At 31.3% G+C, this 14,790-nt stretch overlaps 1 protein-coding gene across 1 annotated transcript in view; it reads right to left on the bottom strand.

Moving 5' to 3' along the window:
• The window catches only part of ZAP70 (Tyrosine-protein kinase ZAP-70), a 122,300-nt gene that overhangs the window by 40,447 nt on the left and 67,063 nt on the right, over positions 1-14,790 (bottom strand). Inside the window, exons 4-7 of the mRNA XM_051216913.1 lie at positions 10,983-11,146; positions 6,682-6,817; positions 5,048-5,138; positions 187-230 (exon numbers count right to left, since the gene is read on the bottom strand). Coding sequence (XP_051065544.1) covers positions 187-230; positions 5,048-5,138; positions 6,682-6,817; positions 10,983-11,146 — 435 coding nt within the window. The remainder of the gene's footprint in view (positions 1-186; positions 231-5,047; positions 5,139-6,681; positions 6,818-10,982; positions 11,147-14,790) is intronic.

A 14,790-nucleotide genomic window follows, 5' to 3' on the forward strand; every position in this document is an offset into this window, starting at 1 on the left:
AAGTAGATTTGATAAGAGAACAAATTGTAAATGAAGAAAATAACTGTCTCTTTAAAGAAAATCTATTTGAAATGAACTTATTCTTATTTAATGCATTAACTAATCAAATTGTTCAATAATAATATGAATAATGTAAGAATTATATTCATATATATACATATTCAATGAATGAATAGCCAGACTCACCTTGAAGTCATCCTTTGTTGTAATTTTTGATACACCACCGGAACCTTGGTAATTATTTTTTTTAAAAAAAAAAATAGCGAAAAAACGAATACAAAGTGAAAACTTATCAAGTTAAGATAAATAATTTTATATGAATAATAAACATTTAATCTTCACGAAATATAAATTATAGATAATAAATAATTATTGAGGTACTTTTCGTCATAAATGGATCTATATTTGAGTACCATTAAGAACTAGGGAGTGCATTGATAGAAACTGATATTATACTATACTAATCTAGTGTTCTATTAGTTAGGTGATTGCTTTAAAACTTAAAGGTTATCGATTCAACCCTTGATGATGATATCACCGGTGTTCACTGATTGGATGTATCATACTAGAATGAATTAACTGTTCAATACTGCTTGGTTTTCATCGGTATCCTAGATGAGATCAGTCTGTGAAGGAGAAAACCTACAAATGAAACAAATCTCCATAGAACACTAACTAAATAACCATGTTACTAAGTACACTGAGATGATAAAGAAACTTATTTTTAGTTCAAATAAACACATTTCTTTAGTGCAACATTCTCTGAGTTGATTGGTTTGATCGTGAAGCTTTAATTTTCTCCATAAATTAGCACTGTCATTAGTGAGGCGATTTAAAACCAAGTGGTAGTTTAAGAAAAACAAAGTTCAGAGGATGTAACAATTAGTTTTATAAAAACATACATTTGCAGTCTGTGCTTATTACAATGAATTTCATAACTGTTTTCATTTGTATCACTGATAGTGTTTGTTTAAAAAATAAATAAACTAGACAACTCAAGGTTGATTAATACAGATGAATTATGACTAGTATGGTGCACGCTATTTATGAAGACAGATATAAGTAGTATGTAGCAGCAATTGTACGTGGAATACTTACCAGCAGAAGATTGAAATAAAGATAAAAAGAAGGAAAATAAAGAACAACTAGATTAACAACAGGATTCAAAGAATGATGGAGTATGTAAAGGACAACTGAAGGAGGTCATGTAAATGATGTATTTATTGTGTGATTTTCATATTTTACAAAGACACTATGTGAATTGAGTTTTCGTTCACTACACTAGCAGTGAAATCCAAGAAGTGCATTTCGACTTTATGGTGACTTGTCAGGTAGATTTGCTTACACCTGAGACTTGAACGCTCAACGCTAGAGCACACTTAATTCTAAGTTTTAACTGAATGAAATGCATATCCTAAATTCTACTATAAGCCACAATTCATATGTTCTACATAAGTTGTAACAGAATCATTACATTGGGGTGATTCGTACATGATGCACACACATGATAATTAAAATTCGTCAATGATAATATCGCTGACAAAATAATCTGAACAATTTTGCTGCAATAGCATAAACTAGATGTTTAGCTAGTTTTTCTTGGTTCAAGTTGTTTGTAAACAATGTTGTATTTGGTTTATTTTCGTTCACGATCAATTAACAGTTAAGAAATTAAATCTATGATTCAATGAAATCTCTTCTCTTTAAAACATAATTTACATGAAGTACGCATTATAAAATCTATTTCAATACTGATACTATGAAATCTGATGTACTGTTTTGACGTCTTAGTTTGACCTCCCATAGATTTCCTTCAATCTATACCAGAAAACGTGGTCGGTTCATACCGACTAAAGTACTCCTAAAACCCATCAAACACTGAATTGCTGTTTTTTCAGATTATGTGAATTTTTAATAATACAGAATCACTACACTATTAATGATTGATTGCCAGATCAATAGATTAATGAAGCAAATGCATTAATTTTAACTCAGTTACCTCCTACCTAGTAGTCAAAATTTCCTACTTAAACTAATTTGTAATTTACGTCAACAATTAATCAGTCCAATTGGTGGCTAACTGCTTTACTCCTGATATAGTTGAACTCCACTAGTCATGATGTATTCTCATTACAACTAAATCCTAAATGTAAGTAATATTTTTTCATGGGGGAGGAAGAGATGATAAGCTAAGCAAGGATAGTCACATTACTTATCTGTGCTCATATGTCATCTAAAGGTTAAGACGCGAGTGCAAAACTCAGAAACGTGACATGCTAGTGGGAAAAGTGAGTTGTGAACCTACTCATGGCCCCAGTCTTTATATCCCTGAATGGGCTGAAAGTACAATAGTATACGTACCTAAGATTTGTGTATATTAAAACTCGGTTAAGTAAATAAAACTTTATAGTCATTCCACTCTTTTTTTGTAGCATAGTGTATTTAGAATTCCGTAGAAAGCTTACGTGTTAATTAAATCGAATCGTTGATAAGACATTAATTACATTTGTTTTGAAAATAATAATTACTACATTAGAACTGACTCTGTTATATCATGTCGCCTGTAAATTATTACGTGACAAGATCACCAATTAGAACATCGACCTATACAACTTTAGCACTGTATTAAACCAATAACTTGTTAACCAGTACGACCAGACAAGAGTAATCTCTGAGTCCTTATTAGTTCTTCTTGCCTTGCCCTGACCTTTGAGTCCAGAACACAATCTCCGCTTCTACTACATGAATCATATATTTCAGACATACACAATTTATATACAAACAAATCAGACCACATCATACCATAGAATAGAAAATAACAATTACACAGAATCAGGCCAAAAAGTTGCTGTGAGTGTGAGGTATTGTAACCAATAAATCGGGAGCAATTTATAAGTAGTAATAGTCAATAGGTCAAATGAAAGCTTATCATAAGAGACATGAATATATATAATATAATAATAGTTTATAAATAGCTCCTTACAATTACTATGCACTTATTCATCGTTATGATATAACAGGTTCTTAACATATTTTACGACTTATCACGTTATTATCTTTATACACATTGAAACCAATCTTATGCAAAAAAGAAAAGAACTATTTACTCTGGTTAATAAGAAAAAACCAATATGATTTTTGATTAAGTTTTCACATAGAGAAATAAAGATATCATGAGTATGTTAGATGAAACACCTGTTGTTTGTTTGTTTGTTTGTCTATTCATTTATTCATATATGGTTACATCCATAGATCTATGATAAATTAGTTACCGATTTGTTACATTAAACAATCTGTTACTAAGATATTCATTCATAAGTATTTCTTTCTTTTCTAATATTATTGTCCAAATTTTAGTTCATAATGAACAAATTTTATTAGATGTGTGTAAATAGAAAATTATTTCAATAACTTAGCAACCAACATAACAGATATTCAAAGTCAATATATTTTTTTCGTTTTTTTTTGTTGTTGTTGAGAGAATAGATAACATGAACATTTATTCATTAGTCAAGATCATAAATGAATACATACGGAAACCACAAGAAATTCTATTTATAGAATTGTTCTGTTTTTTTTATTAATGTAAACAAGTTAACGACAAATAATTATTACGTAATTTGACATAAACCACGAATTTCTCATCCTAATAAAGATCATATAGTCACTAATGAATAATTTCAAGAGGCAATTCTTGAAATTCTAATGAAGAATTGTATTCCGTTAAAGTTTACTATATTCAATCTGAGGCAATTTTACTTATCAAGATAGTTGTTAAATATCATGAATCGATTAAAATTAGTCATGTTTAAAGATTCACTTGTTGCTACAAGACCTAAAGGTTCTGAGTTTTATTCTCATTGCGGTATGTAGATGAACATTACTGATAAGGCTCATGCTAGTTTAAACAGTTATACAATACAATATACCCTTGTGGGCCAGAGTAATTTTACATTGGTTTTCAGGAGGACCAGACACCATCCGGACTTTCACGTGAAAACCCAAACAGTACAGCTCAACCCCGTTTAGCAGGGGAACCAGATACCGTATAATTTAAAACAGCTGTCTAAATAATCTTATAGTGGTTTTGTTTCGTTAATCAATCACTCTTGTAACCGTTATTATATAAATTTTAACGGTGTTTGAAGTGAGAAGCGGCAACTACAGTTTATTAGAGGATAACGAAGATCACAGAGCTATAAGCACATCAAGAGAATTTGAAGCATAAAGGCAAATATGTATATCTCACTGTCAACCAATCATACGATCTAACTGGAGTCAGATCTTGGGCCACTAAATTCCTGATTCCCAATAGTGTGTTGGTTAAATTCGGTTCAGAATATAAATTACAGATTTCTATAGTCGATTAGTTATGATGAGTACAGTCGTCTGTTAGTTTCTGTACACTAATGAGGGGTTAGATTTTTAGTGACGAATAAGATCGTAAACCAGTTTTATGAAACAGATTTTAAACTTTATTCAAAAAGTTAGACGATACCTGAAAAAATTACAATTTTTTCCTCATATGGCTTTACCATAACAATTATTACATTTAATGAAATATAAGACAATATCATTTTATTTTGGGCTTACTTAAAGTAGAAAATCTGTTAAACACAAATGTGAATGTAAGGGGTGGTTAGAAGAAGTCAACAAGATATTCTCGACCTAGGTTTCATGTTATTTGGCACAGGTCAGCAAGTTGTACCTGTAAATCCTAAGGGAAATAATGCTTCATGTCGTATTTAATCCCATTTACCCAACTTCATAGTCAGAGACATTACCACCAAACTATCCTGATCGTGATTAACTTCTTATAGAACTGAGATGTATTTTCAATTGTACTAAGAAAGACATGACATTTGTCATTACCGAGTGATCAATCAAATGTAAAAAAGATCTGAATCTATATTTGTCTTGTTATAGATTACTGACAAACTAGTAACTAGTTTAATTGTATCAATAAATAGGTTACCATTAACTTTCAAATGTGGCAATACAATAATAACATTGATATGATGTAACTTTCTATAATTCATAGACTTACCTGAAAATGAACGTGTGAAATTCGATACTGGTATTGGTTTTTGTAATTTACATAATAATCCATCTTGACGAAAATGATAATGATCAATTAGCTAAATAGAAGGGGAAATAAATCATATGAAAGCTGAGACAGTGAGAAATAAATATATTTTTCTCTAAATTTGTGAAAGCATTATATCATACTATTAGAAATATTTAAATTATTTCGCTGGCTACTGATATTGTTTTCTGATATATGCATATATATAATCATGAACTGATCTTGAGTAGACAACAGTCATGTAAAAGGCACTGAGCAGATGATTCGTCCTAGTATCCACTACTTCATGGGGGATCTAACCAAAGACTTTTTTCTCCATGCGTAAACTCTCAATTTCCAGTGCTTCCCGGTATTCAATAATGGCCTGGTTAAGATCAGTTCTTGATTTAAACTATGAGAATTCTAAAATCCCTCTAAATCCCCTATTATATATATATACTGTTATCTAAGGTGTGTATTTGTATGTCAATGATCATAACAAATAATTTACAGACCCATTATTTCTGGTTATGGACAATAATGTTTTAACTTTAACAGGATCCACATAAAAACATTGGTTATCGTAGTGAATAAATGGGATATAGCATTGGAATCTAAGAAGTGAGTTTTTTTCTCTTTGGAACTCGTCAACTAGAAAGGTCTTCATCCCAGCGTTAACGTTCACACTAGGACTCAAACTCAGTACCCTTCAGCTAGAATCCTAATGCGTTATCGGTTGAGATAATATTCACAACAGGACGATACATACCCTCACCAATACTCTTATAGAACTACCCAATAATGGTTCAAATGAATAATTACTAAGAAGCCAATTTTAGGGCTAATTAAATGGATTGTATGAGTAGAAGATTTACAAGATGAACGTCGTTGATTTGGTCGAAAGTAAGCCTGTAATGAATGTAAACATTTCATTAAAAGTATACTATACCTATAATGAAATAGTTACATTACATCCCTCAGTTCTTATAAGTTGAATCTCACCTATCGATTTTTTTGTTTGCCTTAGTAACCTTATATAAAAATGTTATACTAATCATATAAAATTATGTGTCTAAAACATCAGGACAAATGACTCTAAACAATAAATATTGTGTTATTTCAACAAATTTAATTACAAATTTTCTTCGGGAAGATTGTATTAGCTTCTATATATACACTGTAAATACTTTACTGACTGATCACAAAAGGCTAAAAACTCATCAACAAAAAACAGATGTATCAGAAAGGGGTATTGTGGAGATTGTAGTAATTTCAATAGTTGAGATCATGTGTACTGTACATAAAACTGATGTTCATCACAAATATTTCATTTCATAGAACCATTGGAACAATCTAAACTCTAATAATCAATCTTTTTACCCATCCTAGTCTTTTTACACGTATGAAATATTTATATTATCCCTGAGAGACGTTAGAAATCAGATAACACCATGAACAGTCATTTCACGTTAATTTGAAGCTAAACAGCACACATACACACATTAGATCAAACCAAAAAACCCATTTGATTCTCGTTGGAAGTATGATTCAATGCAAAACTAGCAAACAGACAAATCAATATATAACATTATATAAATATAAATAAGAACACTTACTTCCATGATAGTTTCAAAATATTGTCCACCTTCTATAGACCATCTACTTAAATATTCTTCAATACGATAATGTTTTGGTTCATTTTGACTTGTTAAACTTAATACATATGTTCTATCTTCTTTACGATAACGAACTCTATATGTTACATTATTATTATCATGATTGTTATTAGTGTTGATTTGTTAATGGGGTTATATTTTAATACAACAAAAAGGATATACAAAAACAATGATACGATTACTATTATATTAATTACATTTATGAAGTTAATATATACATCTTTAATTTTATTAGATGGTTTATCTCCGTTGAATTTGTCTTATAAAATGTACTTTTATTCTTATTAAGTATATAATCCACCTACCTACCAGGTTTAACTGATTACTTAAAAGCAACAAAAAAAGAGAGATAATTCAACGGAACCGGAATTCATTATGTAATGAGTCTGTATAAAACTATAACTTAGTTCTATTTATCTATTGTTCAGTCAATTAGTCAATTCTGATTAACGTAGATCCTGGTATAGACATATGCGTTGGTGAAAATTACATCACATTAGCATAAAACAATAAAATTCACAAAATGAATTTCAATAGAGATTGAAATAATGTTTGTCTATCCATAATTAACATGAAAGATTACAAATTATTGATAAAAGTGTTGCTAGACTATCAAGAGTATTTTGATAGTGTTGTTTTTCACTGAAGTGACCAAATTCCTTGAAAATCTATTTAGTATAGGTGAATTATACGGTGTAATATGGTGAAGATTTGTAGCTAAGGTGGATGATTTTGGTGGAGTTTCGTTCTCTGAGCTGAATCGTTTGGTCGTGGAGCTTTCTGAACGACATCATCGACACAAACTTAAAGTAGAAGTGAAGTGTCCAAATTTCTCCACATATAACTCCCAGCATTTTTAGTAGACCTCGATCTTGATTGGCTATTGTTAACCTTTAACCTGTCATTGTTGTTAAAGCTCCACGATCAAACCATCCAACTCAGAGAACAAAATTCCACCAAAAATGGTATAATATTCACGTGATTTCTCCAACTCTAATTTCCATGTTCATTTCAATGTTTCCAAAAAAATCTTTTTATTTTAATCTCTCCAGTGTTACAAAGTTTGGTATCTTGCATAAAGTTATTCATCCTTGTATGTATTCGTTTTTTGAATTTTTTAATAAAAATTCCATTAAAAGCTCCATAGCTGTTAATAATTGATCAACTAGTAAGTAGCTAACATCCTGTTTCTTCCAACCTTTATCGATCAAGATACAATATACAAACTATGTTGTTTATTAAATGACATGACATCGTGATGCATGTTTCTTTGATATTAGGTAGTTAAGAAACATTCACAGGAAATTTTGACCGATCTAAGTTTTAAGACAAATAACAATCTGATTGATAAAAACTTGAATCATTTTACGATAGTTCCCCTTCAAAAAATGGAAAATCTGAAATTAATGTATCGGAACTTAGTGGTTAAATACAAGTTCTTAAATTTGGCTTCAGACGATATAACTTAAGAGATAGCTATTTGTAAAGTTATACACAGGATTACAGTAAACGAAGTAAAATGGAGTAGCATTCAAAACTCTAACACAATCATTAGATATTGGATGTTTTAATAATTAAGTCATTACTCCTTAGATATTGAACAATCTATTTTATTCTGATATGAAGTATCATATATTTATTTCATTAATTTGGCAAAAGGATAAATGAATAGTGATGTATTACACTACTAGATACTTTTAAGTCAATGTCCAGAAGAGAAGTTCTGAATTTTCTCATTCTCAATCCATCTCTGCTCACAAGACAAGTTGAATAGCATTATAATTGTGGAACACCTAGTAGGTATACATTCCTTATTTTTTAAAAAACGTTTTAGATTCTATTTTAGTACTAAAAAATCCATTATTTAACTACTTTTCATTAAACTGTTCGAAATTACATTAAAATATCAAAATACTACATTGTATCACGAGGGAAGAGCTAGCTTGGAATCCTGAAGGGTAAAGGAAAAGAGGATCACCAAGGAATATACATTGCGTCGAAAATTGGAGGCAAACATCAGACGAATGAATAACAACTGGAAAAAAACTGGAGAGGATTACCCAGGACAGAGGTCAATAGAGAATCCTGGTAGGCTGTCTATGCTTCTCCAAGAGAGGTAACAGCATCAGTGAGTAAAGAATTAGGTAAGTGAAATACTAAAAACCATGTTGGTTGATATGATAACTTCACTTTCATTTACTCTATTTCTTACTTTCATTCTCTCACTTGTTGCTACACTAAATCGAAGATGAATTCATTTTATCAGATATTTCTATATTGTGTAAATCAATTATACGAATATTTGGGTGAATAAATAATCAGTTAACTTTAGTGACATGTGTAAGTCAGAAATATTTGATAGCAAAGGTATTCTAAGTTTTAGGCTTGAACATCAAGTAAACATAGTAAAATTAGGTTGATAAGGTTATAAACCTTTAACAATCACGACGGTTGAGATTCACACTATACTGGGTCGATGGTCACCGAAGCCGATAAAACATGTTGGCTAGTACAAAAGTAAATTGGACGAAAGCAAAGGATGGTCAGATTATGATTGTTATTCGGTGCAGATAAGAGTATTTTGAGTTGCTCTTATGGAATTTTTTTCACGTAATTACAATCTGCGGCTGTGAACGAAACAAGTCGTAGTGGTAAATATACTAACAGTTTAGACTGATTTTATTCTTCCTATGCTGTAATAAATTAAGAATCATAATCTATTCTCATGGTTATTCTTGGCAAGTTTTTTTCACTGTTTTGTCAAAAAAGCGTTTGAGGAATACGAGTGAAGTCATATTTATTAACCATATTTTTGTTTCATTCAAAGTTGACTGATTTACAATATGGTCCCATGGGTCCAAGTTACTCAACATAGCACAAAACATATTTTAATGTAAGGCAATTGAAGTTAGTCATTTGTCACTAAGGTGCACCAAACATTTTGAGCAAATTAATGTTATCTATGGGGTTGGAACCATTGTAAAGAAGCTTCGATGTCTGAGATGTTACTACTGAGTTATTTGGGCAGAGAGAGATTGACCTCCTGTTGGACTGAGATGTTCGAAATTAGTTGATTCCCTCGCATTGCGCTTGTCAATTCACATCAAAAAGATTTATTTATTAGTCTTAATCGTGAAATGATTCTAGTTAGAGTACCACCGAAAGCCAGGAAGCAATGAACAACTGTCTCGTCCTAATATGAAACTTCCCAATAATGTGCATCTACAACTCCATTGAGGATCAAACCAAAGAACTGAATAATAATGAATGATAGTTGTACACTGTCTCAAGCTGATTACAGTTAGAAATTTAAACCATTAGATATTGGCTCAGTGGTCAGAAGATTAAATACTCACCTTGAAACATGAAAACCTTGAATTCTGTTTTCGATGGGGCCGTGGAGACGTAGTATTGTGATGTGCCTTATTAAGACGAAACAAGTGTTCATTTCCTACTGGTTTTTAGGTTTTTTAAATAACCAACACAACTATAAATGATAACGTGAAACAAACAACAGACTGGACAGTGTATAACCAACATAACTATAAAACCGTTGTCATCACTGAATTTTCCTATCCAGTTTCTTTCGAATACCTTAATTTCTAACTCCTTATATATTATCGATAGCCAATTTGTATTTTGAATACAATGCATCTATATTTTTTTCATTTATAGCATTATTATTATTATCACAATGACCTAATTAGTGCTCGGCTACTTCATTCTTGTGAAATTTGTTTGGATCGCCCTCAAAATGTGTTCTTGATTATTCAATCCGATAAGTATAAATCGCGATCTCAGAAATATCATAAGAATTCTAAATAGAACAAATAACTGGACAATTCAAACAGGAAATTTCAAAAAGTTAGTTAACTGGGGATTATTGTTATTTGAGTCGTACTCTTTGTATTAACGACTTATCGAATCTAAACTGGAAACTATTCAATCACCATGATAAAAGTATTTTCTTTCCTTCCAACTTTTCTAAGAAGTTGAAACCTCCCATTTATTTGCCAACATGAATGGTGACTTTTATGTTAAACAATAAACGTTATATGTTTGATAAGTGATTTAAATACAAGAATCAGTTCCCAGTAATAATAATATTAATAATAATAATAATAATAATAATAATAATAATAATAATAATAATAATAATGAAAATTTCTTACGAAAAAGTTGAATAGTGTATTTTACAAAACAACAACACAACATAGATCCCAATTAAATTATATACTTACAAAAATGCACCGTCTTGATTTCCTTCACTAGCCAAACGTGATTCAGCTTCATATCGTCTTATAGTATGATGATACCATGGTTGTAATAAATGTAAATCTTTTATCACTAAAAAGCGTAAATGATTACGCATTGGTCCATTTAACGCTTCTTCAACACTTTGGCCCTGTAAGTAAGTGAAACAAGAGGATAGCAAGGTGAAATATAAATGGGAGAAACAAAATGGATGGTGACTAGCAGTGAAATTCAAGACGCACGTTTAGTCCTATTTGGGACCCGTCAGCTCGAGTCCAGGAGTGAACATCAACTCTGAGATGCAGGTACATCCAGCCGACGAGTCTCAAATAGGATGAAACGCACGTCCTGAATTCAACTGCTAGCCACTATCCATCTTTGCTTATAGCGCTTGTGATTTAAAGTAATATCGAGGTAATCCGCACAGTATGCACATATGCCAATAACAGACTGATCAATTACAGTGCTAAGCATCAATGGGAAGTTTCAAACAAATAATACGAAATGAATTAATGAATGTGGTAAAGTTAAGAATGTAAATTGATGGATATTAGTTTAAGAATTCGGAGGTTAAACATTCTCTTCGAAGCCTGAATGTGATAGGTTTAATTTTTAAGTGGGTTTGCAGATGCAAAATATTGAGAGTTCCATATAAGAATACAACAACTGTCTACTGTTTTCCTGCTTTGAAAGACTGTTTAACTAAATTCGGTCAGTAATATAAAAACAGATGATTATTGACCATTATTTAACGAATAAGCATAGGTTCATAATTTAAACTGTGGAAAATCTACAATCGCCACACATCCCCTTTTACCAACAACAATCATGAGCTCACTAGTAGCTAGTTTTAACATACAATTCTTGGAGTTCTAGTGAGAAGTCATGAAAAGTGGAATTCAACCATGTAGAGTGCGAGACAGTTATTCACTGCACCTAGTTGATGAGGATTAGACATTATCGTGAGTTGATTGAAATTAGACATTGGCACTTTCGAATCCTTGTTCAGTGATCTACATGTTAAGCATTCGCGCTTGAGATCAAAAGACCTTAGTTCGATTCTCAGATGCAAGTTTGTGAATAGGCACTGCTGAGGAGTTTCATACTAGCATGAAACAGTCGTACAGTGGTTCCAGATTTTCAATGATGGTCTAGTTAAGATCAGTTCATGATGTAAACTATGGAAATTTTACAATTCCCACAAATACCCCATGATAATTATATTTTCTATTGAATTGTATATATACAGTGAAATAACGAGAGATTACAAGGCATTCTGTAACTCGTTAATCAATTTCACGGTAAATATAAAAATGGCACTTCAAAAAATGAATAATGAACTGGAATTTCAGCTGTACCATAGGGGAAACTAGTTATTTATTTTGAAAATATTCATGTGGTTTCACTTAACCTTGTTTTCATGGTTATACGCCTCATGAACACAACAAACGAGAACTGTTCCAATAGTCATTGGTTCCTCTGAACAAAGCAACCAACAGCATTTTAAACGAGTAAACATATGAAATGTCTTTTCATTCACAGGATGTATTTTATTCAAGGTGATGGCTGTGGATACTTATCTTTATCAATATTCCAGTGAACTACAAATTATTTTTGCGAAATTCGCATAAAGGCCTACAAATCAATGCCTCAAAATTTTTCAGCCCAGAGTCATTTGATAAGAGACGAATCTACCAAACTGTGTCAATATGGATCAATAGTTTAATACTTTTCCGGTTTTTCTTTAGGAACGCAATTCTATTTATGATATATATATATATATATATATATATATATATATATATATATATATATATATATATATATATATTGCTCAGTGTACACATGAACAAAGATAATAAGAAATTCGAATTTACTTTTGCGATTAAACTATAAAGGCCTGAATAAAATATGCAAATATTGTCTAAGTCAAGTCAAATGACATTTGCATCATTTAATGTGTATCTCTATACAGATTTCTCTGTTTATATTTATGTGTGTATAGATTACAAAGAGTGATTCTGTCTGTTTATGTAAACTTTAGTTGGTCTCTCCTTTTCCTCATAAAATAAGTATGGGTAATAATGATAATAGCAGTTAGATTTTCGTTTTAACATCCGTTCTATTTGTGTTACTGACTTTATTCTATTCAATAAATAGACAAGTTATTTCAGGAATGCTAGATCGAATCTATCTCCAATGACCTTGACTGACGAAAATAGATCATCCAATCGTGTTGAAGATGAATGTATGGATTAGGATTGTGTGATGGATACATAAGCATATTTCTATTGTTTTATTTTTATTTCATTTATATTGTAAATAATTTTTCTATCCCTTTAAGCAAAATTTAGACAGGAAAATTAATTTATGACTGATCGAACAATTAGTTCCATAATTTTGTATCTGATTAACTTATCCGAGAGAAGTTAGACTTCTTATTTCCAAAATTCTTCACCCGAAAAATACTATGAGAAATACTATGACTGATGGATTAAGCTTTTGTGAACATGAGATGGCTGAAGTGAGTCGATTTATTCAAAAGCATATGTTTGAGATTACAACCAAGAATTCTCAGCGCAAAATGTGTAATAATTGAGGAAATATCTTTTCTTAATACCATACATCCATTATACGGAAATTCGATACAAGAATTCCTATAATATCACTTCTCAGTTATTTTTCCAAAGGACATACACTAATGGGACAACATATCAACTGTGTTAGCTTCGCTTGAATTGTGCAGTAGTTTATTTTAAGATAGGTAGCAAACCTTTTATAAAAGCATCTGAACGTAGTAGGCAGCTAATATACATCATTTGCAAAAATAAAACCATGATATATACTTAGTTATAAAGAAATTAAAGTGATCCTGAAGTTTTGATTGAATCATTAATACCGTTTAATAACTTAATTAGTGTGTACAATCGATTGATTACTGAGACGTTTAGTTCTTTTAGATTTTTATCAAATTCTGTCGATCAGGTTGAAATGTGACTACTATTCTAAATGACTTGGCACTGCAGAAGCTGATTTTGATTTAAAGAGGTTGAAACCAGTCGGAAAGAAACCCTGCACTTAGATTTCGCGCTAGTTGGCACTCGTCAACAATGTGTACTTGCAATTATGACGGAATTGGTCCTCTTCGTGGGATTCAAACATGGGTCACCGAGTTTCAGTCCGACATTGCGCACTAATCAGTGATCAATGTATTGTGAGCATCTCAGTATTACAAGAGGTCAATCAAAGCCTGAGTAACTCATTGCTAACGTCTCAGACTAAGAAACTGGCTGATACAAGTTCATATCTCATAGAGCGTCAGTTCCTTCCTTACTGATAAATGACAACTAGTATTAAGCCTCAATCCAGGGATTATTTACGTCTACCCTTAGCCATCTACCATCTGTCACTGTGCATGTAAATGATGAGAACGATAAACTGTCCACAGTTCTTGAGCTATTTTCCTGAAGTAATTGGTAAGAAAGCAAGTGTTTTTATGAGAATTCATATGGAACTAGATAACTTGATAATGAACAACATAGATTTAAAAATTTTTATTAACCATACATCACAAACAAATCATTACGGAAAAATAGCATGATTCGTTTGCCAGTGCAGCGCGGTGATAACGAATAACTTGGTATTGCACTTAAAATTTTCAGAAAGTAGACATGTTATTCACAATGGTGATTTAATCTTTTAATATAGCAGGTGTTGACTGCAGGCAGTCAACAGGGGACCGTGCTTGATATATATTTTGTGTAATTTGAAACTCTTCAGTGAGGTATACCTGTA

This window comes from Schistosoma haematobium, chromosome 6 (assembly GCF_000699445.3).
Source record: "Schistosoma haematobium chromosome 6, whole genome shotgun sequence".
Lineage (NCBI taxonomy): Eukaryota > Metazoa > Platyhelminthes > Trematoda > Strigeidida > Schistosomatidae > Schistosoma > Schistosoma haematobium.